Raw genomic sequence first — 19556 nt, 5'->3', positions numbered from 1 at the left:
AGCAATTAATTGTGGTTAAACAAAGAAACGCGATTATGTAAAATAATTGACAATTAGACAATTATGTAATAACTGTTAGAGGCCTAGTCTACATGTGTGCGCAGTAAAATGAACACACGGAGTCAGTACCTTCCATCAACGTCTCTGCAACTAAAAACACCCCCCCACACACACACACACACACACACACACACACACACATCGTGTTTGCTAGGGGGTGCAGTCAGTTTATTTCTATCAACTGACTGTTAATTAAAACAGACAAAGAAAAACAGCGGGACGAGATTCAGGGAAACGGATTTTCTCTCTTCATCTGTATGGAGAAACGAGAAATTGGTTTTGTGTCGGTGGGTGATAAAATGTTGAACACCTTGGAATGATTTTCCCATAACTGCACGTTAATTATCTGACCACTGGGACCTTCCTGTTCTCTTTAACGTAACAAAAACATGTTGAATCAAGTCCCTAACTTTACATCACACTGTCACATCTGCGTATGGGCAAAGCAGTATATGTGGTGCAACAAAATGTTATATACAATTAAAATTTTACACTTGGTCCTCACAAGGACATAAGTACAAGAGTACACACACGTGTACACACACTGTTGTGTGTTTGTGTTGAAGCTGTCAGGCCGTATATTTCTCTCTGCAGTGTTTTGGTTTAAAGTGGATAATTTATTACTGCAGACCATGTTTGCATAGAGTTCATTAGAATACGAGAAGCCATAAATCATCTCATTGTTCTCTCGCTCTACCTGTCTCGCTCTTTCTTTCTTTCTTTCTTTCTTTCTTTCTATTTTAGCTTCACCACTCTCCCTCACTCTCCTCTCTCTCTGTTTATGTTTTATATTTATTATTCACGCCGACACTCAGCTTTCCTTCTCCATCAGTTCAGTCTCTGGAGTCACACATTTCTTCCATCTGCAGTTGTTGCCTGTCAGCTTTTGACCTTTGACCACTCACCACCTGGCTGTCTGTTGTGATGTTGATTTGGGAAGTCTTGAAAACAGGTTTTGAGGAACTATTGTTCCTTCTTTTATCTTAAACAAAAGTTAACATTCAACTCATGGTACATCTTGCAGGACAAATTCAATGAAATGTTTCAAATCTGTGAACTGGTGAGGCTTGATAAATGGCCAAACTTCTAGTCATGTGCTGACAGGAATGTTACCACCGTTTACTAAACCAAAAAGAAACCCCCTTTTGCAGGTGTTACGATTTTCTGCACTACATTTCATTAGAGCGGAATTATGCTTACACTGAAATATGAAAGGTCATACATCATGCTCATTTTATGTTGATACTTGTATTTTGGGTTTCTACTAGAGCATGTTCAAAAAACACTCTCTTTCAGACTTACACTTGGGCTATATAACTATATATTTAGAGATATTTCTTAAGTAACATTTGTGAAACTTTTTTTCTGAAATCTGAAGAGGGCCTCTGAGGAAAATATTTTCTTCAGATGCTTTATTAAACTGGACACCAACGTCTAGCTCTCTGCTGTTTCAGGACTAAAGGACAGGCAGGAGGGTTTAATCAATATTAATGTGTGAGAGGAATACAGTTATATTTAGGTGTGTGTGTGTGTGTGTGTGTGTGTGTGTGTGTGTGTGTGTGTGTGTGTGTGTGTGTGTGTGTGTGTGTGTGTGTGTGTGTGTGTGTGTGTGTGTGTGTGTGGTGCTGCCTCCTGCTCATGTCCGAGGCTAATTAACAGACCATAAACAAACATCTAACACCCTGTGTGTGTGTCAGTGTGTGTCAGTGTCTGTGTGAGGCTTATTAGTGAGGCTGAACATGCTCCTTCAGCAACAGCACAGTAGGCGATCTCACACACACACACTCAAAAACACACTCACATGCCATATACTAGGAACAGTAGATAATATATTGTTTATATAATGCATGGTAACGTGGTAAATACAATACCAAAGGCAACCAAAACCATTTGCTATATAAAGGACAAAAACTGAGAAACATGTGTTGGGCCTTCTGTTTATTTTGTACACTGGTGTATATAAAAGTATATAAAAAGGTGGTTCACAGGGCAATATACACAGGCGATGTGTTAAAATGTGACAATAGGCCATGCAGCTATCCTATTTCCTGATTCAGGCTGTAAAAAGTATGTATGTATTCCACATAGGGCTGAGCAATACATCGATATTATATCGATATCGTGATATGAGACTAGATATCGTCTTAGACTTTGGATATCGTAATATCGTAAATGGCTTAAGTGTTGTCTTTTTCTTGTTTTAAAGGATGCATTACAGTAAAGTGATGTCATTTTCTGTGTTACCAGACTACTCTAGCTGTTCTATTATTTTTTTTACCCAGACATTATGTCCACATTATTACTGAAGATTACATATCTTAAATCTCATTGTGAAGATATTTTGTTATATAATATCACCACAATATCAAAATCAAGGTATTAGGACAAGAATATCGCAATATCGGATTTTCTCCATATCGCTCAGACCTAATTCCACATATTTATAACTCTAAGTCCCACACTGACGTTTGCTGTAAGGCAGGGACCTCTACAGTCCGTAGTAATTGTGACCGGAACACATAGTATTAGAGTGCGAAAGTCCGCGTAGGGAGGTCATGGTGGTGGATGTGTCCCAAAACACAGGACTTTTACTTTTACCTTTGACCGTTATTCGTGTCCTGGAAGTACTTATCTTAACCCAAACCACAAACTTTTTTTCTAATTCTAACCAGTGGTTTTGGTGCCTAAACTTCACGACCATCACATGACAGTGACCGGTCGCTGTTTCACAGCGTTAAATAGAACATCATATTTCGGAAGATATCATACAAACTCGTTGATAAGAAAACGTTGCCCTATTATATATTTTTCTTATTTTTAATGAATATCCATTAAAATGAAAACCAACACTGAATGTACTGTATCAGCTAACAAGTACCATAATAAGTCTTCTTCCTGTATGTCATAAAAATACATCAGTGAGCCACACAGTTACACTGGGTGATATGTTCCTACTGTAGCTTATTTTGACTCAGTCCCATACACAGCGTCCTGCTGCCACAAATACTCACTAGAGCACCATTATTTGGATTAATCCGCCGCTGAAAATAGTCGCCAACAAAACGCACTTTTTATGATTTATCATTCAGTAGGAACCAAAAGGTTTTGGGCTCACAGACACAGAAACATGTGGACTAACACATTGTTGGTTTAAGGATGTTGGCAATAAGCAAAATATAGAGTAAGGGCAGCCTCATGCTTAAATAATAAAAATACGATTGAACAACTAATGCACTTTGTTCATATTTTATTTAAGGTAGACCATGATTCATTCATGTTTATGTCGGATGGAGTTTTTATAGGGTGGAGTTGTGGCTTATTGGAGGTGTTTTATATAGTTCAGTACAGTATGGAGAGTTCAGCATTTAGCATTCAGCGTTACATATTTAAGTTTATATTTATTTATAAATATACATATTTAAGTTTATTTAAATTAAAAGTATTTTTTATATTATAATTCTGTCTGTTTCTGTCATAAGGCTGATTCGTTTCGCTTTGTTTCTTTTTGCTTTTATTTTTATTTAATTGACAGGACACATTGAAACACACGCACGCACATACATGCATTGAACTGTATAGTTTTGTGGTTGTAAATCAAAGGTTTCATGGTTGTGACAGATTGGTTTTATATAGCAATTTAAACATCACACACAAACACACACACATCGTGAATAATGGGAGTGCGGCAGAACTGTCAGGAAAACAAGAATATAAAGAGAAACGATCAGAGTCACGGAGCTGAACACACTAACTGTCTCTCTGACAAACTGTCTCCCCACACAGATCTGTCTTTCTGTCTCATTTCTTACTTTCTCCCCCCCTCCCTTTCTTCTGTCTTTTAGCAGGTTACAGACCAGATAAACCTTTTGTGCCGCTGAAATATTTTGGACGGTCACATGATTGTCAGTGCGGCGAATTGACTACTCAATTTACCACTTTTAAATGCAAATACACCGTACAAGATGTGCAGCAGCATTAACAGTTATCATATTTAGGTTGATCTCTATAATTAGGGTTGACCTCTTTCAGAACATTATTTGGAATCACTGATTTAGTCATGTTGTTTTCTGCAGAGAAACACTGAAGAAATCTGACTATACTTCAATCTAAAGCCCCAGAGAGCTACGCAAGCCTTTTATCCCTGGTCCAACTGCTCTAAGCCCTTGTCCAAATGGTCCAGAACTCCACAACCAGGCTCTTACCCAGGTTCACCTTGTCCAGACCTCTGCAGCTAGGCTCTTACCCTGGATTTAACTGGTCCAAAACTCAGAAACAAGTCTATTAGCCTGGGTCCAGCTGGTCTAGAACTGTACAACTGGTCCAGATGCTGTGGCTATGATCTCAGCCCAAGCCTCGGCAAATAGCCTGGCTGTGGAATTGGATGTGGGCTAAGACTCTGCATTGAGCCTCGTAGCCTGGATCCAAATGGTCCAAAACTCTGCAACAGGCCTCTTAGCCTGGCCAAAACAAAGCTAGGGTCTTAGCCCAGGTTCAACTGATCCAAAGCTCTGAAACAGCCTCCTAGGCCTTGACCCAACTGGTTTAGAACTCAGCAACAAGGCTCTTATTCTGCCTCCAACTGGCCTAGAGCTCTTTAAAAAGGGTCTTATTCAGAACTCTACAAGAAGGCTCCTAGTCTTGATCCCACTCATATGGATCTGATGGGTTTTCATCCTGGATCTACCTGATAAGAATCCCAGGTCCAACTAGTGCAGATCTTTGTAGCAAAGCTTTAAGCCTGGATCCAACTGGTCTACAACTCTATAGACCTGTAATGCATCTCATAGCCCTTAAATGGCCTCGTTGACTCCTCCATTTGCCTCCCTTCCTAGTCCCTCCCACCGAGGAGGCACGGGAGAGACGCGAGGAAATCATGGGAGGAGAGAGAGGCAACGAGCCAATGTGTTTTAGAGGGATGAGACGTCCTTTCCTTCTGAAGCGTCACATGAATTTGTCAGCTGTATGGTCGGAGTTAGCAACTCCTTGCGCTGCACGGCTTCCGGGAAGGCTGCTCTCGTGTAGCCTCGCCTATAGCTCCTCCATGCTCGGTCCTCGGGGTAGAAATAAGAGCTTTGAGACAGCCTTCGCCGGGGAAGGACAGAACAACTTCTGGTTCAGCCGAGGACCAAGGAGTCGAGGAGCTATCAAATAAGGCTATGAGGTGCAGCCATAGTCTTATACCAGGTCCAAGTAGTCCAGATGCAGTGACGTAAGCCCTAATCCAACCCGAGAAGATGCAAGATGCAGCATAAGCTATTATCCAAATCAATGTGCCAACCTGACACTGTTAAATCCCCAACCTGCCAGTCACAGATTAATTAAGCAGGAAGTTTGAGACTGTGTTGCGACTGTTGTTCATATGCTAATTTCCAATTTAGCCAGTGAGGGTTGAAGACACTGTGAAAGTTGTTCTAGTTTCACAGATGTGTAGTTGTAAACAGTATTTGTGCCAAATGACAACCAAGACTCATTTTGTGTTGGCTGTCATGGAGCTGTGAGGAGCTCCATCCAAACAGAAAGTGAAAATCAGATTCAGTCCATCTGCTGAAGAAAGGGATGAATATTTATCAGCAAGGATGGAGGGAGGGAGGGAGGAGAAGAAGAGGAGGATGATCAAAGGCACAGATCTGCTTTGTTCTGGGAGAGAGAGACAGACAGAGGTGAAGGAAGGAAAGAGTGGAGCTGTTATAACCATATGTCAATGGTTATAACAAACAGTAGGGTTTGTCTATTCTTCTTTGTTTTAATTCAGTTCGTCATTGCATAATAAAAATTTCATGTTAGTTTAAGCATACCAGCAGCCGCAATTCAATTTATGAAAATAAAGAAGAAGTCCATTACCCTACTGTGTTACTGTAAAATGTTTTACACCAACACTGTTTGTTGTCGCACCAGAATTTCTCCCAGGAGAAGCCCTGGAGCAAGGCGCCAGCAACACTGCTGCTACAAAGACTAATATGTAACAAGCTGCCACTTTAAGGGCGCTTTCACACCTGCCACATTTAGTTCGGTTGAATCACACTAGAGTTTGTTTTCCTCCTTGATGCGGTTCGTTTGGGCAGGTGTCAATGCAGCAATCACACTCGGATGCTCACCAAAAGCGGACCAAACAAGCGAACCGAGACCTGCTTGATGAGGTGGTCTCAGTACGCTTCTCGTATATCCGTGGTCAAACCGGCTGCCGCTGAAGTTGGAGACAGACGGCGGCAGAAAAGAGCAAAGTCTCGATGACCAGAGCAGACGTAGCAACGTCGCTCGCGAAACAATTTCAGATTATTTAAACGAAATGAGCTGGTTTGACCATGGACAAACAGGACCTTCTTCCTGTATACTTTCTTGCTCCCGCCCCAGACACATCTTACCAATAAGCGGAGCGAATGTTCTTACGTGGTTTGTAATGACGCATTTTGGTACCCTTGGATTTTTCTGATTGTGAAACAAAACCGAACCAAGGGGAAATTGCTCCCAACTTTACAAACTCATCAACTGATTCGACCCAGAGCAAACAAACTTTTGGTGTGAAAATGCCTTTTAATTTATTACACCCTTTTTTATGAGTGTTGTTTGACTATTAGGGGTCAAAACAAACTGAAAATGGAAACACAGCCCTGATATCTCTGTGTCATGGATTATATTTATTATAAATTATATTAAAATAAATATATTTATTAGGTTACTTACAGACTGCACTACCCTCTAAATGGTGGAGGTTATTGAGGCTGTGTGCACCAGGGGAGCAAGGTGTGCAGGCCCTATTCAAGGCTGAGAAATACTGCCCCTTCCTGTTTTGGGGGATGGGGGTGATAGGGGGCATCATGTTTACTTACATTCCTCTGCTAATTAAGACGCTGACAAAATCAAAGGCTGGAAATAGCTTTCACCCTCGGCCTTTCCGGGTATTACTGCTAACGTGTCACCTTCATCTGCATATCGACTCATCCAGCTGACACGGGGCATCATTACCATCCCATTGAAGTCCTGTTTGCTTCCAACTCATCCGCTCACTTGTCTTCTGTTTTTTTTTTGGCCTCCACCAACTCCCAAGAAAAACATCACAATCTTTAGCTGCTAGATGTTTATTTTTATTTTTTTTTGTTGTGTATATACTATTAATCTTCGGCTTTCATTGGGAAGCCGTAGTTTTAAAGTGGTCTAAAATATGGAAACAATGCTCATATTATTTTGTAGGACTCTCCTGTACGGTGTAGAGTTTTAAAGTTTATTGGAGCAATCAGCATTCATCTCTGGTATTTTCTTGGCTTCTACTAAATCTTATCGAGAGACCTCCTTCCATCCCTCCATCTCTCCGTCTCTCCATTTCCTGACTCATCATCATTCCTCCTGATGTCTGACTTTTCTCTCCAGAATCCTCCGCCTCAGCAGTCTTTCGGGTTCAGCTTTGCATGGTTTCCGTTTTTGGCTTACCCCCTCTGCAGTTTACGAACCCCACCTACGATGCATGCGTGTAACCACAGCAACAGCAGAACATTAGCAACCCGAGTCAACTTCCCCCGGCAGAAATGGCCAACGCACTGTAGGCTTTTTTTATGTTTTAATGAGGCTAAAACAGGATGAGAGATGACAGAACAGCTAATGAAGACAAAGTGTGTTGTAGGAACCACAGAAGGCGTCATTTTTAATTATTCCAGAAGTAGTAACAACTATAGAGGATTAGTTCTCTTCAGTGAGTCTGTCACTACGAAACTAAATGTCTCTCCGGTGTAAAATTAATTATATTTCCTATTTGTCAGGAGGCTTGAACAAACCGTACCAGCATGAAACCAATCTGATGAGAACTGAAGACTTACTGACCCACTTCTAACATTACCAGCCAGCTGGATAAAGGCTCAAATCTTTTCAAAGCAGAAGAACAAAAATCTAATGTCAACTGTCATGTTTAATGAAAGAGTAGCTCAGAAGCAGTTTGTCCAATGGAAGAAATAAAAAAATCAAAGAGCTGAAAATGTACAGTTTGATCAGAATGCTTCATAATTAAACGGGGGGAAAAAAATCTTGCTAAATACTTAATATTTCTTAATATGTCTTTAAAGTGGTGAGCTGAGGTTATGACTGCGTGCAGCGACAGAGAAGTAAAATCCATCTGACAGAACACAGATTGAGCTGTTGAAGTTTACAGATTGTAGGTGTAGCAGCGACCTCATCGTGCAAGGACATCTTCCTCTGGCGCGTTTTGTTTTTCACAAACTGCAGTGGGTCTCGAGTGTGACTGGAGCTCTGCCTCGGGGAGCTGAACCAGCTGCCTGTTGAGCCAGGCAGCTCAGCAGCCTGCCAGCTCCCACAGGGTGGTCGGTTTGAATCCCTGCCCAGACGCACACTCGGCCTGCCAGAAAGTGGAGGAAGTTAGTATGCATGTGTGGACACATTCCTAGCTTCACTCCATCTACAGGCTGTATGAACTATGGACTGTGTCCAGACATATTTTTTATTATTCAAGTTTATAGTTCAGTCCAGGGCAGGAATTTCATGGGGGCCATGAAGGCCTTGCCCGCCGTGCCCTCTCAGTTTGGCCATATGCCCCTTGAAAATGATATGCCTTATGGCCACAGTGGCCTTGATGCCCCGCCTGCACTGCCCCAGCTGATGCCTTGTTTTCCTGATTTTTATACACCGGTGTCTTTTGTTGAGATTCTGAATTCTTTTTGGGCAACATCCAGTGAATCGCTGCCCACATAACCAGTGGTGGGTTCGATTTCAAGCCTGGTATAAACTGCTGGAAAACCAAGACTTTCAATAGTTTGACACAAATCTAGCACTGGAAAACCAGTAGACTTAATCAAGCACATCCTGATGTGCCAAAGCTGCAAAGCTGTGACTGAATGAACTTCTAACTGTGCATTCTATTTGTACGCGGAAGTCAGATTTTCCGAGGTCAAAGTTGGAAACCAGCAAGTACCATGAGCTCAAAATCCAACATGGCTGCCTCATGCCTCAACAGTAGTGAAAGCTGTAGTAACATACAGTTAAACACTTTTGTCAAACAGCATAATGCTTTGGTATGAACTGGCGTTGCTAACAATGGCTAACCTGGCTAGAGCTAACGAAAACAATGGAAATCCGACTTGTTATATGCAACGCATTCAGCTAGGGCTGAACGATTAATCGCATTCGCAATAATATCGCGATTTCCTAATCGCAAAGGCTGCGATTTGGTCACGTGATTCGCGAGAGCAAAGCAGTCTGCATTTGCAGAGAAGGTATCAACTTGGCACGCTAACGCTACGCCGTACCTTGACCTGTTGTACAATAGCTTCAGGCTTGGCAGAAACTTACTCCCAAATAGGAACAGTATGTCACTTGTGTTTGACTATTTTGGTTTAAAAAAAGAAGGTGATGCGCATCTTGCTAACATTGCTACCTCACGGGGTAACACTACAAACCTGTATCAGCACTTTAAAAAAAAAAAAAACACAAAGCCATCTACGACCGTTAAATCTATGTAATCTTGTGTTGTTCATACTATACAATGATTTATTGCTTGTCTTTGTTGAATAATACAGAAGACAAAGAGCTTAAAAAATAATCACATATTAAATCGCAATCGCAATATTGGTGAAAAAAATCACAATTAGATTATTTTCCAAAATCGTTAAGCCCTACATTCAACTCATCAGAAGAGAAGCTCAACTGAGCTGAGGTAAGAATAAATTACTGAACAATTTAAGACAAGAAACTCAACAACAGTGAAGCCAAATGTTTGTGACATTAACGTTACCCTCAAGTTAAATTCATTATTTCCGTTGACTTAAAATTATTCTTTCATTTGATGGTCTTGCTGCCCTGGCATACAGTATATGATGAAATTCCAGGCCTGGTTCAGTCTAAAGCTTATTTAGTTACTATAAGATATTAAAAACAACTAGCAAAAGTTTAATAAATTAGGAGAATAAAAATTAGGTGGTTTGGGCATCTGGTAAGGATGACCCTGGATGCCTACCTAGGGAGGTGTTCCAGGCACGTCCAGCTCCGTTTTAGATGGTAAAAATACACCAAGCTATATATATTCTTATATTTCCATGCAAATTTGTATTTTTTTTCCCCAGTTGTAATTCTCTTTTGCATAGTAACATGAATAGTTTTTACAGCCAGGCACGGCAGGCAAAAACTTGCATGCCTTTTTTCAGACTAGTGGAAAGCGTTCAAAATACAAATTTTAGGTGTGTGTTTGTGTCTGTAGATTTCGCCTTAGGATATAAGTACCTTTTATTAAAGGCCTTTTTTTCTCATACTGAGCGTGAAATCTTCACTTCCGTAGCTCCATACACCTTACTTTCCAGTTTCATTCCTATCTATATTCTGAAGATTTTTACAAAGGGGTTTGTTCATATATCATTCATAGCCTGATTTATACAACATTTGAATCCTAAAAACATGGAGAAAATCAACAACAATTTTCGCGACAATACTCAGTATATTAAAAATGGCTTGTTGGGACTTGATTTCTAACAGAACGAGGCACTGGATCTGCTGCTGCCGCCAACACTTAACAGTAATTAAAATACAGTTTGCTGCAATTATAGTTGCATATTGGCAGTTGTTCGATATGTTTATAATTAGGCCCTACTTATCTTCAAAAATAAAGTGTTTCCACAGCTTCTGCACCAGCTGCTAGTGTTTGATTATGAGCCTTATACCGCCTGCGCTTGATATGGGTCTCCATACTCAGAGAGCAGCCTCTGAAAACAAACACTGATGACTATTTGTCCGATATTAACCCCAGTTGGCTCTAGTAACTCTAATTGTACTCTAGCCAGTATTGTTGTTGGTGGGAGGAGAGAGGTTGTTGGGTGCTTTTATGTGGACAGACTTATGACTTTGGGCGACATCATTAAACTCGACTCGTTTCAACTGCAGAGGGAAGCAATGCAAATAAGATTACACACACACACACACACACACACACACACACACACACACACACGCGCACGCACATACACACGCTCTACTTTACATGCAGACTTTGATTAGTTGGACAATTTACTGCTGAAACACTAAACACTGCCAAATATGAGTAACACACACTGTGCTGAGGTATGAAAACTGTATCTTTCCTGCTTTAATGACGGTTGAAAGTGAATTTAGCAATAAACTTTTTTTTTTACGATCGTCTGCCATACGCAAGAATGAAGCTTTGAAGGGAACGTTGAGACTTTGAAAACAAAACTGGCCGGGACACACATTTGTTCCCTAAACGTTACACCGTTTTCATTCGAGCTGTGTCGCCAGGAAACAGCCTGGGTCCACATGCATCACTCTTGAGGCCATACGTTTCACTATGAGCAAAGTGTATTCAGTGTATTCTCTCCGTGCTCCCCATTTTATAAACTTCACTGTTGCTTGACTCTGACGAGGTTCTGAGGGCACCGTGAGAACAGACTCAGCAGTCCAACCAGGTGGTAGCGTGCCATATAAATGAGCGCCATGCACTCAAACCACGGCTGCAAGCTTTCACACCTTGGAGCCACATTGCTGGTTATCCTCCGGTGTTGCTGATGAACAACACCTTCTTCATCACAGATAGATAGCTAGGTAGATAGCACTTAATTGTCTGTAGATACGGAAATTTGTCTTGCAATACAAGCTCCAACAATTACAACCCAACAACCTAAAGACAAAAAGCTAAAAACATATAGGCATCAGTAAAAAACATGAATAGATAATTAATATGAGGAGGTCACTGCCCTGCATGAGTGGTCTTAAATAGCCATAAATATATAGATGAAAGTGGGGGGGGAACTAGCACTTCTTTGCCCTCCTTTGTTGATTCATGTTGGATCCAGACAGACTCTACTGGCCTCTGCTGGTTTGGCATCGTCAGGCGGAGACTAATCTATATCGACGACGTTTCATTTCCAGGACGGCTCCGGTGCCGCCAGAAATTCCGCCGGATGTCCCTCATTTTGGCCTTCGGCTTTCTTTGTGTTGGCATTTTAAACTTCGGTGGATTCTGAGGACTATGGTTGACTGCTCCTCAGATCTCTGCAGGGTAAATCCAGACAGCTAGCTAGACTATCTGTCCAATCGGAGTTTTCTGTTCCACAACTAAAAACAACTTTTGAATGTAAACATGTTCCCCAAAACAAGTTCCTTCCTGAGGCTGTTTTGCAGAGGCACCATTGCTCCATCCGGCACTTAGCGCCGCCCAAGACGATTGTGATTGTTTTAAAGGAATAAAGAAAAAAAACCAGAGCACGTTTTTCTCCTATCCCGGAATGCCGTGTGGACTAGCCAGACCCTCCTCTGCAGCGCTGTTGTCTCTGAGACAACTTTAGTGTGAACCAGGGCATTTTGCTTCTTGAAACACACCATCAGAATTTGTCTACGGGAGTTTATAAATCATTTCCAAAAACAAAGGAAAACTAAATCAAATCATTTCTTTGTCTTTCAGTGGTTCGGTGATCTGGTGACTCCGGTCTGGTGGGAGGACGTCTGGTTAAAAGAAGGTTTTGCTCATTTCTTTGAGTACGTCGGCACCGACTTCCTCTTTCCAAAGTGGAACATGGTGAGTAATCTCAATATCAATCGAGGTATTCATATGTTCATTACACGCATTAATCTTCCTAGGCTTTCAACTACACCAATGTACTTTATTATATCTTTGATTTATTTGTATCCAATCTTTTATTTAAGACAAACGGCAAATAAGCGTTCAGCTATTCTGAACCTGTGTTGATCCTCGGTCTGTCAGCTCATAACATCCAATTATTTAGCCTTCAGCTGGTTTTAGGTGAGTCAGGATTTCAGCTCAAGGCTCCAGATATGAATTAGATTTAATTTTAGAGTAAAACATTTAAAGGTCTCCAGAAATCCAATACAACACAGGTAGAAAACAGAAAATCTGATTTAAAAATAAGATATTTTGGAAGAGATCAAAACAAACTGTGGATATTAAATCAAATGATCTCAATCAATCAGCATGTATTTATATAGTGCTTTACAGCAACCAGCAGGTATCCAAAGTGCTTCACATCAAGGACCTAGAAGGAGGTCTAAGGGCATTTTCACATATCTTCTTAAATTTACCTTTTTAAGGTATTTGCGTATAACCTGATCTGTTTCATATCAAAATGTTCCGAACTAACTCAGCTTTCTGTAGAGTGACGCCCAAAATTGTTCCAGAGTGATGTATAAAGAAAAGGGGAAATATTTCTCAAATCTCTTGTGAAAACGTACCTAAACTCAATTTGTTTTGGTGCTTGAAATGATTTTACAAAAGTCTTGGGTTCACAAAAGTAGCGTAATATATGAATAAAATAGTAAATAAATGTCTAAAATGAAATTTTGTAATAGCGCTTTTTGAGCAGGAGTGTTGTCACACATTGCTTGGGCTTGCCGGTGCGTCTTTTGTCCTCAGAGGGTGAAACGACATAACATACAATAAAACGAATAAAACAAGAAGTGGACCATCTCTCTGTGGACAGGTTTTTATTGGTGACGTTGGTTGTGTGTTTGGCAGAAAATGATTCCCCATGGAAACTGTTGGCAGAGAGGTCTGAGGATTATCCTGAGCAACTAGGACGCTTTTTGTGGACGCTTCAAGTAACTTTGACAAAACCCTATTCACACCATTGTAAGGGGCTGGTGGCGGAATAAAACCCAAAATGTCTGCATTGTTAGATACCACCAGAGGGAGAAGAGTTAATATGTTTTCCTGACCGTTTTAAAATGAAATTATTATTCAATATTTTTCTTATTGTCAACAAATCCCATGTGCAGACCAAAACCAACAATGTGTTTAGCCCTCTCTCAATACTCTGACTTCCTGTCTGTGGCTCTCGGCGCCAGCTTCCTATTCTAATAAACTCTACTTATTAAAGATTTTTAAAGGCAGTGTAATACTGCCACCACCTTTGTTTACCCGGTCTGGTCCAGTGTCGGAGGCAAAAGAATATCACCACACGTACAGGAACCTAGTACAAAATACAGCCTTTATTAGAAATACAAATTAATTTAAATAGGGACACCAAAACAGAAAGCCCTTTATAAAGGTAAACCCCTATCTGGCTTCGGAGCCCCCTACAACACAGCACTGCAAATGTATATTGCACACACCCTGAGAGAACCACTGCACACAGAATCAAATCCACATCGATCCGTACAATACACACTAATGAAAACACCATATAAAAATGCACCACACTCAATAAAAACCACTCCAAACTGTGGGCAGGTCAGAACCACTTCTACCAATAGGGGGAGGCAGAGGGCCCCTTTAGTCAGCAGCGTTGCCTGTTATAAAGAGCGTCTAATGGGTGCCACGTTACTAAAATCCATCGGAGATGATTAACTTAACACTAACACAGGTGAGAATCATTAGTCCTCAATTACCCAGGAATTCTTCAGTTCAAGTGTCTGCAGGGAGAACGAGACCCTCCCCCAGGTTTTCTCATTACACTACTAAAGACGGAACTCTTAAAAAAGACAAGTTTCATCAGGCTTTTCCTAAAACAGCTGGTCACTGTAGTTTTTAATCAGACAAACGAGATGAAATGGTGCATTTGTAGGGGACTAACCGACAAACAGACAGAATTACAATATGTAACGCTGCATGCTAAATGCTGAACTCTCCATACCGTACTGAACTATATAAAAACACCTCCAATAAGCCACAACTCCACCCTATAAAAACTCTATCCGACATAAACATGTACACAACATAAATGAATCATGGTCTACCTTAAATAAAATATGAACAAAGTGCATTAGGGTTGAATCGTGTTTTTATTATGTAAGCATGAGGCTGCCCTTACTCTATATTTTGCTTATTGCCAACAGCCTTAAACCAACAATGTGTTAGTCCACATGTTTCTGTGTCTGTGAGCCCAAAAACCCTTTGGTTCCTATTGAATCATAAAAAGTGCATTTTCAGCGGCGGATTAATCCACATTTGGTGCTCTAATGAGTATTTGTGGCAGCAAGACGGTTTGTGTGGGATTGAGTCGACATAAACTACAGTGTATGTGTTTATGGTGATGAAGGAATATGTCACCCAGTGCAACAGTGTGTCATTGATGTGTTTTTTTTGTTATGATATATCAGGCTGTGATACACACACAGTACTTGACAGGGGATGCATTCACTGATGGTTGTGTTGTTTTAAGGGGATTTGTTGAGAATGAGAAAAATGTATAATATCTGCAGACTTATCCTTTAAGTAGAGAAGTCAACAACGGAAACATCGAATCACATCCCTAGAAGTTGTGTTGTTTTTGCCACTAACGGCCAACTAAAGCTTTAGATTTTGATTGATAAAACATTCTGCAGTTTAAATCAGTTCATTTTTAGATTTTCCGCCAATTTTGGATAAATTCTGCAAAAAATGTTTAACAACTAAAACAACAGTGTTCTGAATTCGCTACATCTCTAATTTGCACGTCTGACTGGCTTTGTATCCAAAGCAACATCTAACTGCTAAGGATCATGGGTAACTTATTATTTAGAGCAGAGATCTTTAACAGGGGGCCCTGGACATCTAGGGGGTCTCAGAGTCACTGCAGGGGGGCCTCCATATTATTGTTAATTTTTGAAAGTAAAAAAAAAATGTCTTAACATGAATTCAACATATTATTAGCAAATATAAATCCCCACCTTGTCTGTAGGTAAGCTGGTCACTAAAATAGCCATCCACAGATAGTTAATCCTAAGGATTCACTGTGCCACGTGTAAAATTAAAAGATGTTTTATAAAATCATGCAATTATTATTTCAATAGCTTAGTATTCTATGCCCTAAAATGGTATGTATAAAGGCTTTTCACTGCCCTACACTTGGCCCAGTTTAATAAGCAACTTCATTTTATACAGTAGTAGTAGTAGGGGACCCCTGCTCCTTCTATCTTTATATTAAAGGGTCCTTGGTTTAGAAAAACATTGAAGACCCCTGATTTAGAGCAATTCACCACACTGATGGGAACAAAACATGATTTCTCAGGACCTATAGGATTATTGGCATATTCAGGAGACTCCTGTGTTTCTATGTTGAGGATTATTATAGATACAGTAGCATGAAAAGAAACTATATTTGATGCTGCCCAGTGAAAGCCATGAATCTCCAAATTTGGTGATTCAGATTAAATGATCTATCTATCTTCTATCCTCTGAGGATTTACCCAATGGGAATGTTCAAAACAGAAATTCTTAGCTAAAGGTCTGTCTGTAGTTCTGTTTCTTCCACCATCTGGTTTCACTTTGCTGTATAAAACTTTACATAACGTATAAAACCAACAGGAAATACAGTGTGTGTCTATAAGAAGAAAGTTAAAACTGGCTTCTGTGGAGGAGGAAGTCCTGACTCCTGAACTCTTTCACCTTCTTCCACTCGCATGGATCAATGTCAGATACGTCTTTTTCCAGAAGTGTTTTCATGCTGATAATATAACAATATTCAGCCTCAATCTGCAGCGGGCAACATCCAGTTTCATTTTATTCTGCTCAGGTTTGCAAACAAATTGATGCAGAGAGTGAGTCAGCTCAAATCACAATAAAATTAGAAATTAATTCTTGCTCAGATTTTCTCCAAAGCTCCCAGATCTTCTCTTTCTCACCCCTGACAGGCAATGAGACCTACTCTGAGAAACGGTGAACACTGCAGAACTTTAAATTACAGCACACACACTTCTTCGTGCTTTGTTTCTGCCGAAGTACGTGGTGATTTACTTCCAATAGAGAAATGTGTTACACCAAAACACCTTATCTCCCGCACGCACACACAGTCTGCTTCTGAGCGACATGGCATTTTTAAATCCCTGTTACTGTAGTTCTGCATGGCTGAATGCTTTAATATAAACCAAGTGTTTCTCCAATAACCGGCACACCGATGATAAAGCGGCCTGTTCCTGATAAAGCAATTTATTTTGTAATACACATTTGTGTTTAAAAAGCTGTTTCCATCAGCGGCGAGTCACAGCGCTGCAGGGAGGCGAACAAAACCCAGCAGAGCAACTGAAACGCAAATGAGGACAGAAATAAGCTGTGGAGTGTTTCTGTATTACCACCAACCAATCAATCAATCAATCGCTCAGCCAATAAGGTGGCATTATGTAATTTATTTTCATTGATGGGAATCTTACAAACAGTACTAGGATTTAGGTTAGAGAATGGATACCCGAGCCGATGGTACCCGACGGGCTGTGCCGGGTTTCGGACAGATATTTAGAAATGATGTTTGGGTTCAGGTGGGGCTCGGTCACATCAGCACGATAAGGCATTGAACATTTTAAATTCAAAAAAGCTTATTATGTAGGTGTTAACGTGCACTTGTTGCCCCGTGTGTGCTAATGCGCTCCTCTGTTGACTTTTCAGAATGCCTTCCTACAGTTGCTTAATAAAAGCATAAATAAAGCGGGCTTTCCACACAAACAAACTTGCATGTGTCATTACTATGAGAAAATAACGAGATTTTAACTGTCAGGCTCGGGTCGGGCTGAAATGAAGTCTTTATTGGGCCTGCTGGGTCTTTTTTATTGTATCTGATGGTCCCAAAGAGCTTGTGAACAAGTAATGGATTTGGAGCACGATCAGTCAAGGCTGCAGCTAGACCTCATGTGTTATAAATTCTAAAGAACAAGCAATACAAGTTCAACGAACAGCTCTGAACAAACCAAACACACAGACTTGATTTGAAAATGTTCCAAAAAGCTATGAAAGCCATCCCAAGATGACATGTAGCCTCTCTAGGGGGTTCTACCCAACTCATTGTTTTCTTAGTTTATCAGTGGGATTACACCACTTCAACATAATAGCCGGATTTACAACAAACAGTGGGTTTGTTAGCATTTGTTTAAGCGAGTCATTAAGGCAGCTGAGTGGCCAACTGAGGAACACGCCACACCTCTTTACCTCCTTTTCAAACTGATCAAAATGCGCACGTCAGTTGCCTTTTCAAGCAGCTCATATCCATTTGAATAGAGAGGCAGCCGGGGCGGACACACAGTGAGTGTTTTTTTTTGCCAAACACAGAGGAGTGGCTTTTAACCCTTGCGTTGACTTCGGGTCACATTGACCCGTTTTCAATTTTTGTTTTATATCAGAAAATGGGACTAAGAAATAAGCGTTGAAAATGTATAGAGGAAAAATGTAACAATTTAAAACGTTGGAAAAAGCAAAAACAAACGTCAAAAACGTCAAAAAAACCTTTTTCAAGGTTGACGGGAAGACAACACAAGGGTTAAAAAATCAAAGAAAAATTATGAAAATGGGCCTTTTTATTCAGCCGAGGTCCAATATGTAATTAGCTTTATTTGAATTACACTGTACCAGTACAGTGTGTTTTTCTACAGTGAGCTTAAGACTAATAATAATTGTTTTGTATGGACACAATAGAGCAGTAATGAGGGACTGACCTTAACTTTACCTCAACACAAACACAACACCAGTGGTGGAAATTAACTGTTTAATTCATTTTTGAGGTACATAACTAAAGGGATAGTTCAGATCTTTAGAAGTGTGGTTGTATGAGCTACTTCTCCTATATTTAGAATAGTTTCAGTGCTTCACCTTGCTGTCAGACAGCCCTTTACGACAGTTAGCTCTGCTCTCTTCAAAGATGCCAAATTCTTTTGACAAAAAACAGTAGTTTTACCTCGCAGAACACGGGAGTTGCTGCTCTACCGCTACCTCGATTGGTAAGTTTGTTAGTTTTGTTAGTTCCTAACCCTTTAAAACAGTAGTTCTCAAACTTTTTTCAATAACCCCATTTGAATTGTTTTTAAGCCAAGTACCCCCTGACCACGTTCACTGACGATAGATTTACCAAAACAGCCATGTAACTGAAAAACATTTGAATGCTAATGAAAAAAGTCAACAAAAACTTGGAAAGTCAGTAGGAAGAAGGAAGTAAAGCAAGAATAGGTGGAAAATAGTATCAAAAACTTAGAAAACAGCGACAGACTCCAATAGAAGTGACTAAAACCTTGAAAAAGGCAGAATTGTTTTTTGAAAAAAGCAACAAAAACTGTGTTCTGAGAGGTAAAATGACTGTTTTTGTCAAAGGAGTCTGGTGGCTTTGAAGAGAGCAGAGAGAACTGCTTCAGTTCCCTGTCGTAAAGGGCTTTTTCTTGTTAATTTGGAAATTACCTAAAACATTAAAATCATGCTTACATTATATTTGAATGCGTCAATAACAGTAAGCGGCCATTCTGTGTAACGAGTCCTTTTATATGGATACATTAAGTACATGTAGCTGCTGCTGCTGCTATTATTACAACTTTTACTTAACAATTTGAGTACCTTTTCCAGCACTGTACAACACACACTGGCAGCATTCTATCGGTTAGTCTGTGCAGAATACAAAGAGGCATAGATAACTGATGTGAAACAAATGGACTTTGACTTGGAAATTGACAATAAGAAATATTCATGATGTAAAGAGAGCAGAGAACAATCAATATTCATCTTCTCTCCTCTCTTCCCCTCTTACAAATTGACACTTACACGATGACAAAGAAGGCTGTATTAAAATGTGTGTTTGCAGTCACTTTAA

The 19556-nt window shown here is 40.2% G+C and overlaps 1 protein-coding gene across 4 annotated transcripts in view; it reads left to right on the top strand.

Annotated features, from left to right (window-relative positions):
• LOC114550090 (thyrotropin-releasing hormone-degrading ectoenzyme) overlaps positions 1–19556 on the top strand; it is a 229183-nt gene that overhangs the window by 113168 nt on the left and 96459 nt on the right. For all 4 annotated transcript variants that reach the window (XM_028570598.1, XM_028570597.1, XM_028570595.1 and 1 more), the window contains one exon: positions 12467–12580. In XM_028570598.1, coding sequence (XP_028426399.1) covers positions 12467–12580 — 114 coding nt within the window. The remainder of the gene's footprint in view (positions 1–12466; positions 12581–19556) is intronic.

This window comes from Perca flavescens, chromosome 23, assembly GCF_004354835.1.
Source record: "Perca flavescens isolate YP-PL-M2 chromosome 23, PFLA_1.0, whole genome shotgun sequence".
Lineage (NCBI taxonomy): Eukaryota > Metazoa > Chordata > Actinopteri > Perciformes > Percidae > Perca > Perca flavescens.
This window is presented reverse-complemented; position numbering and strand designations above follow the sequence as displayed.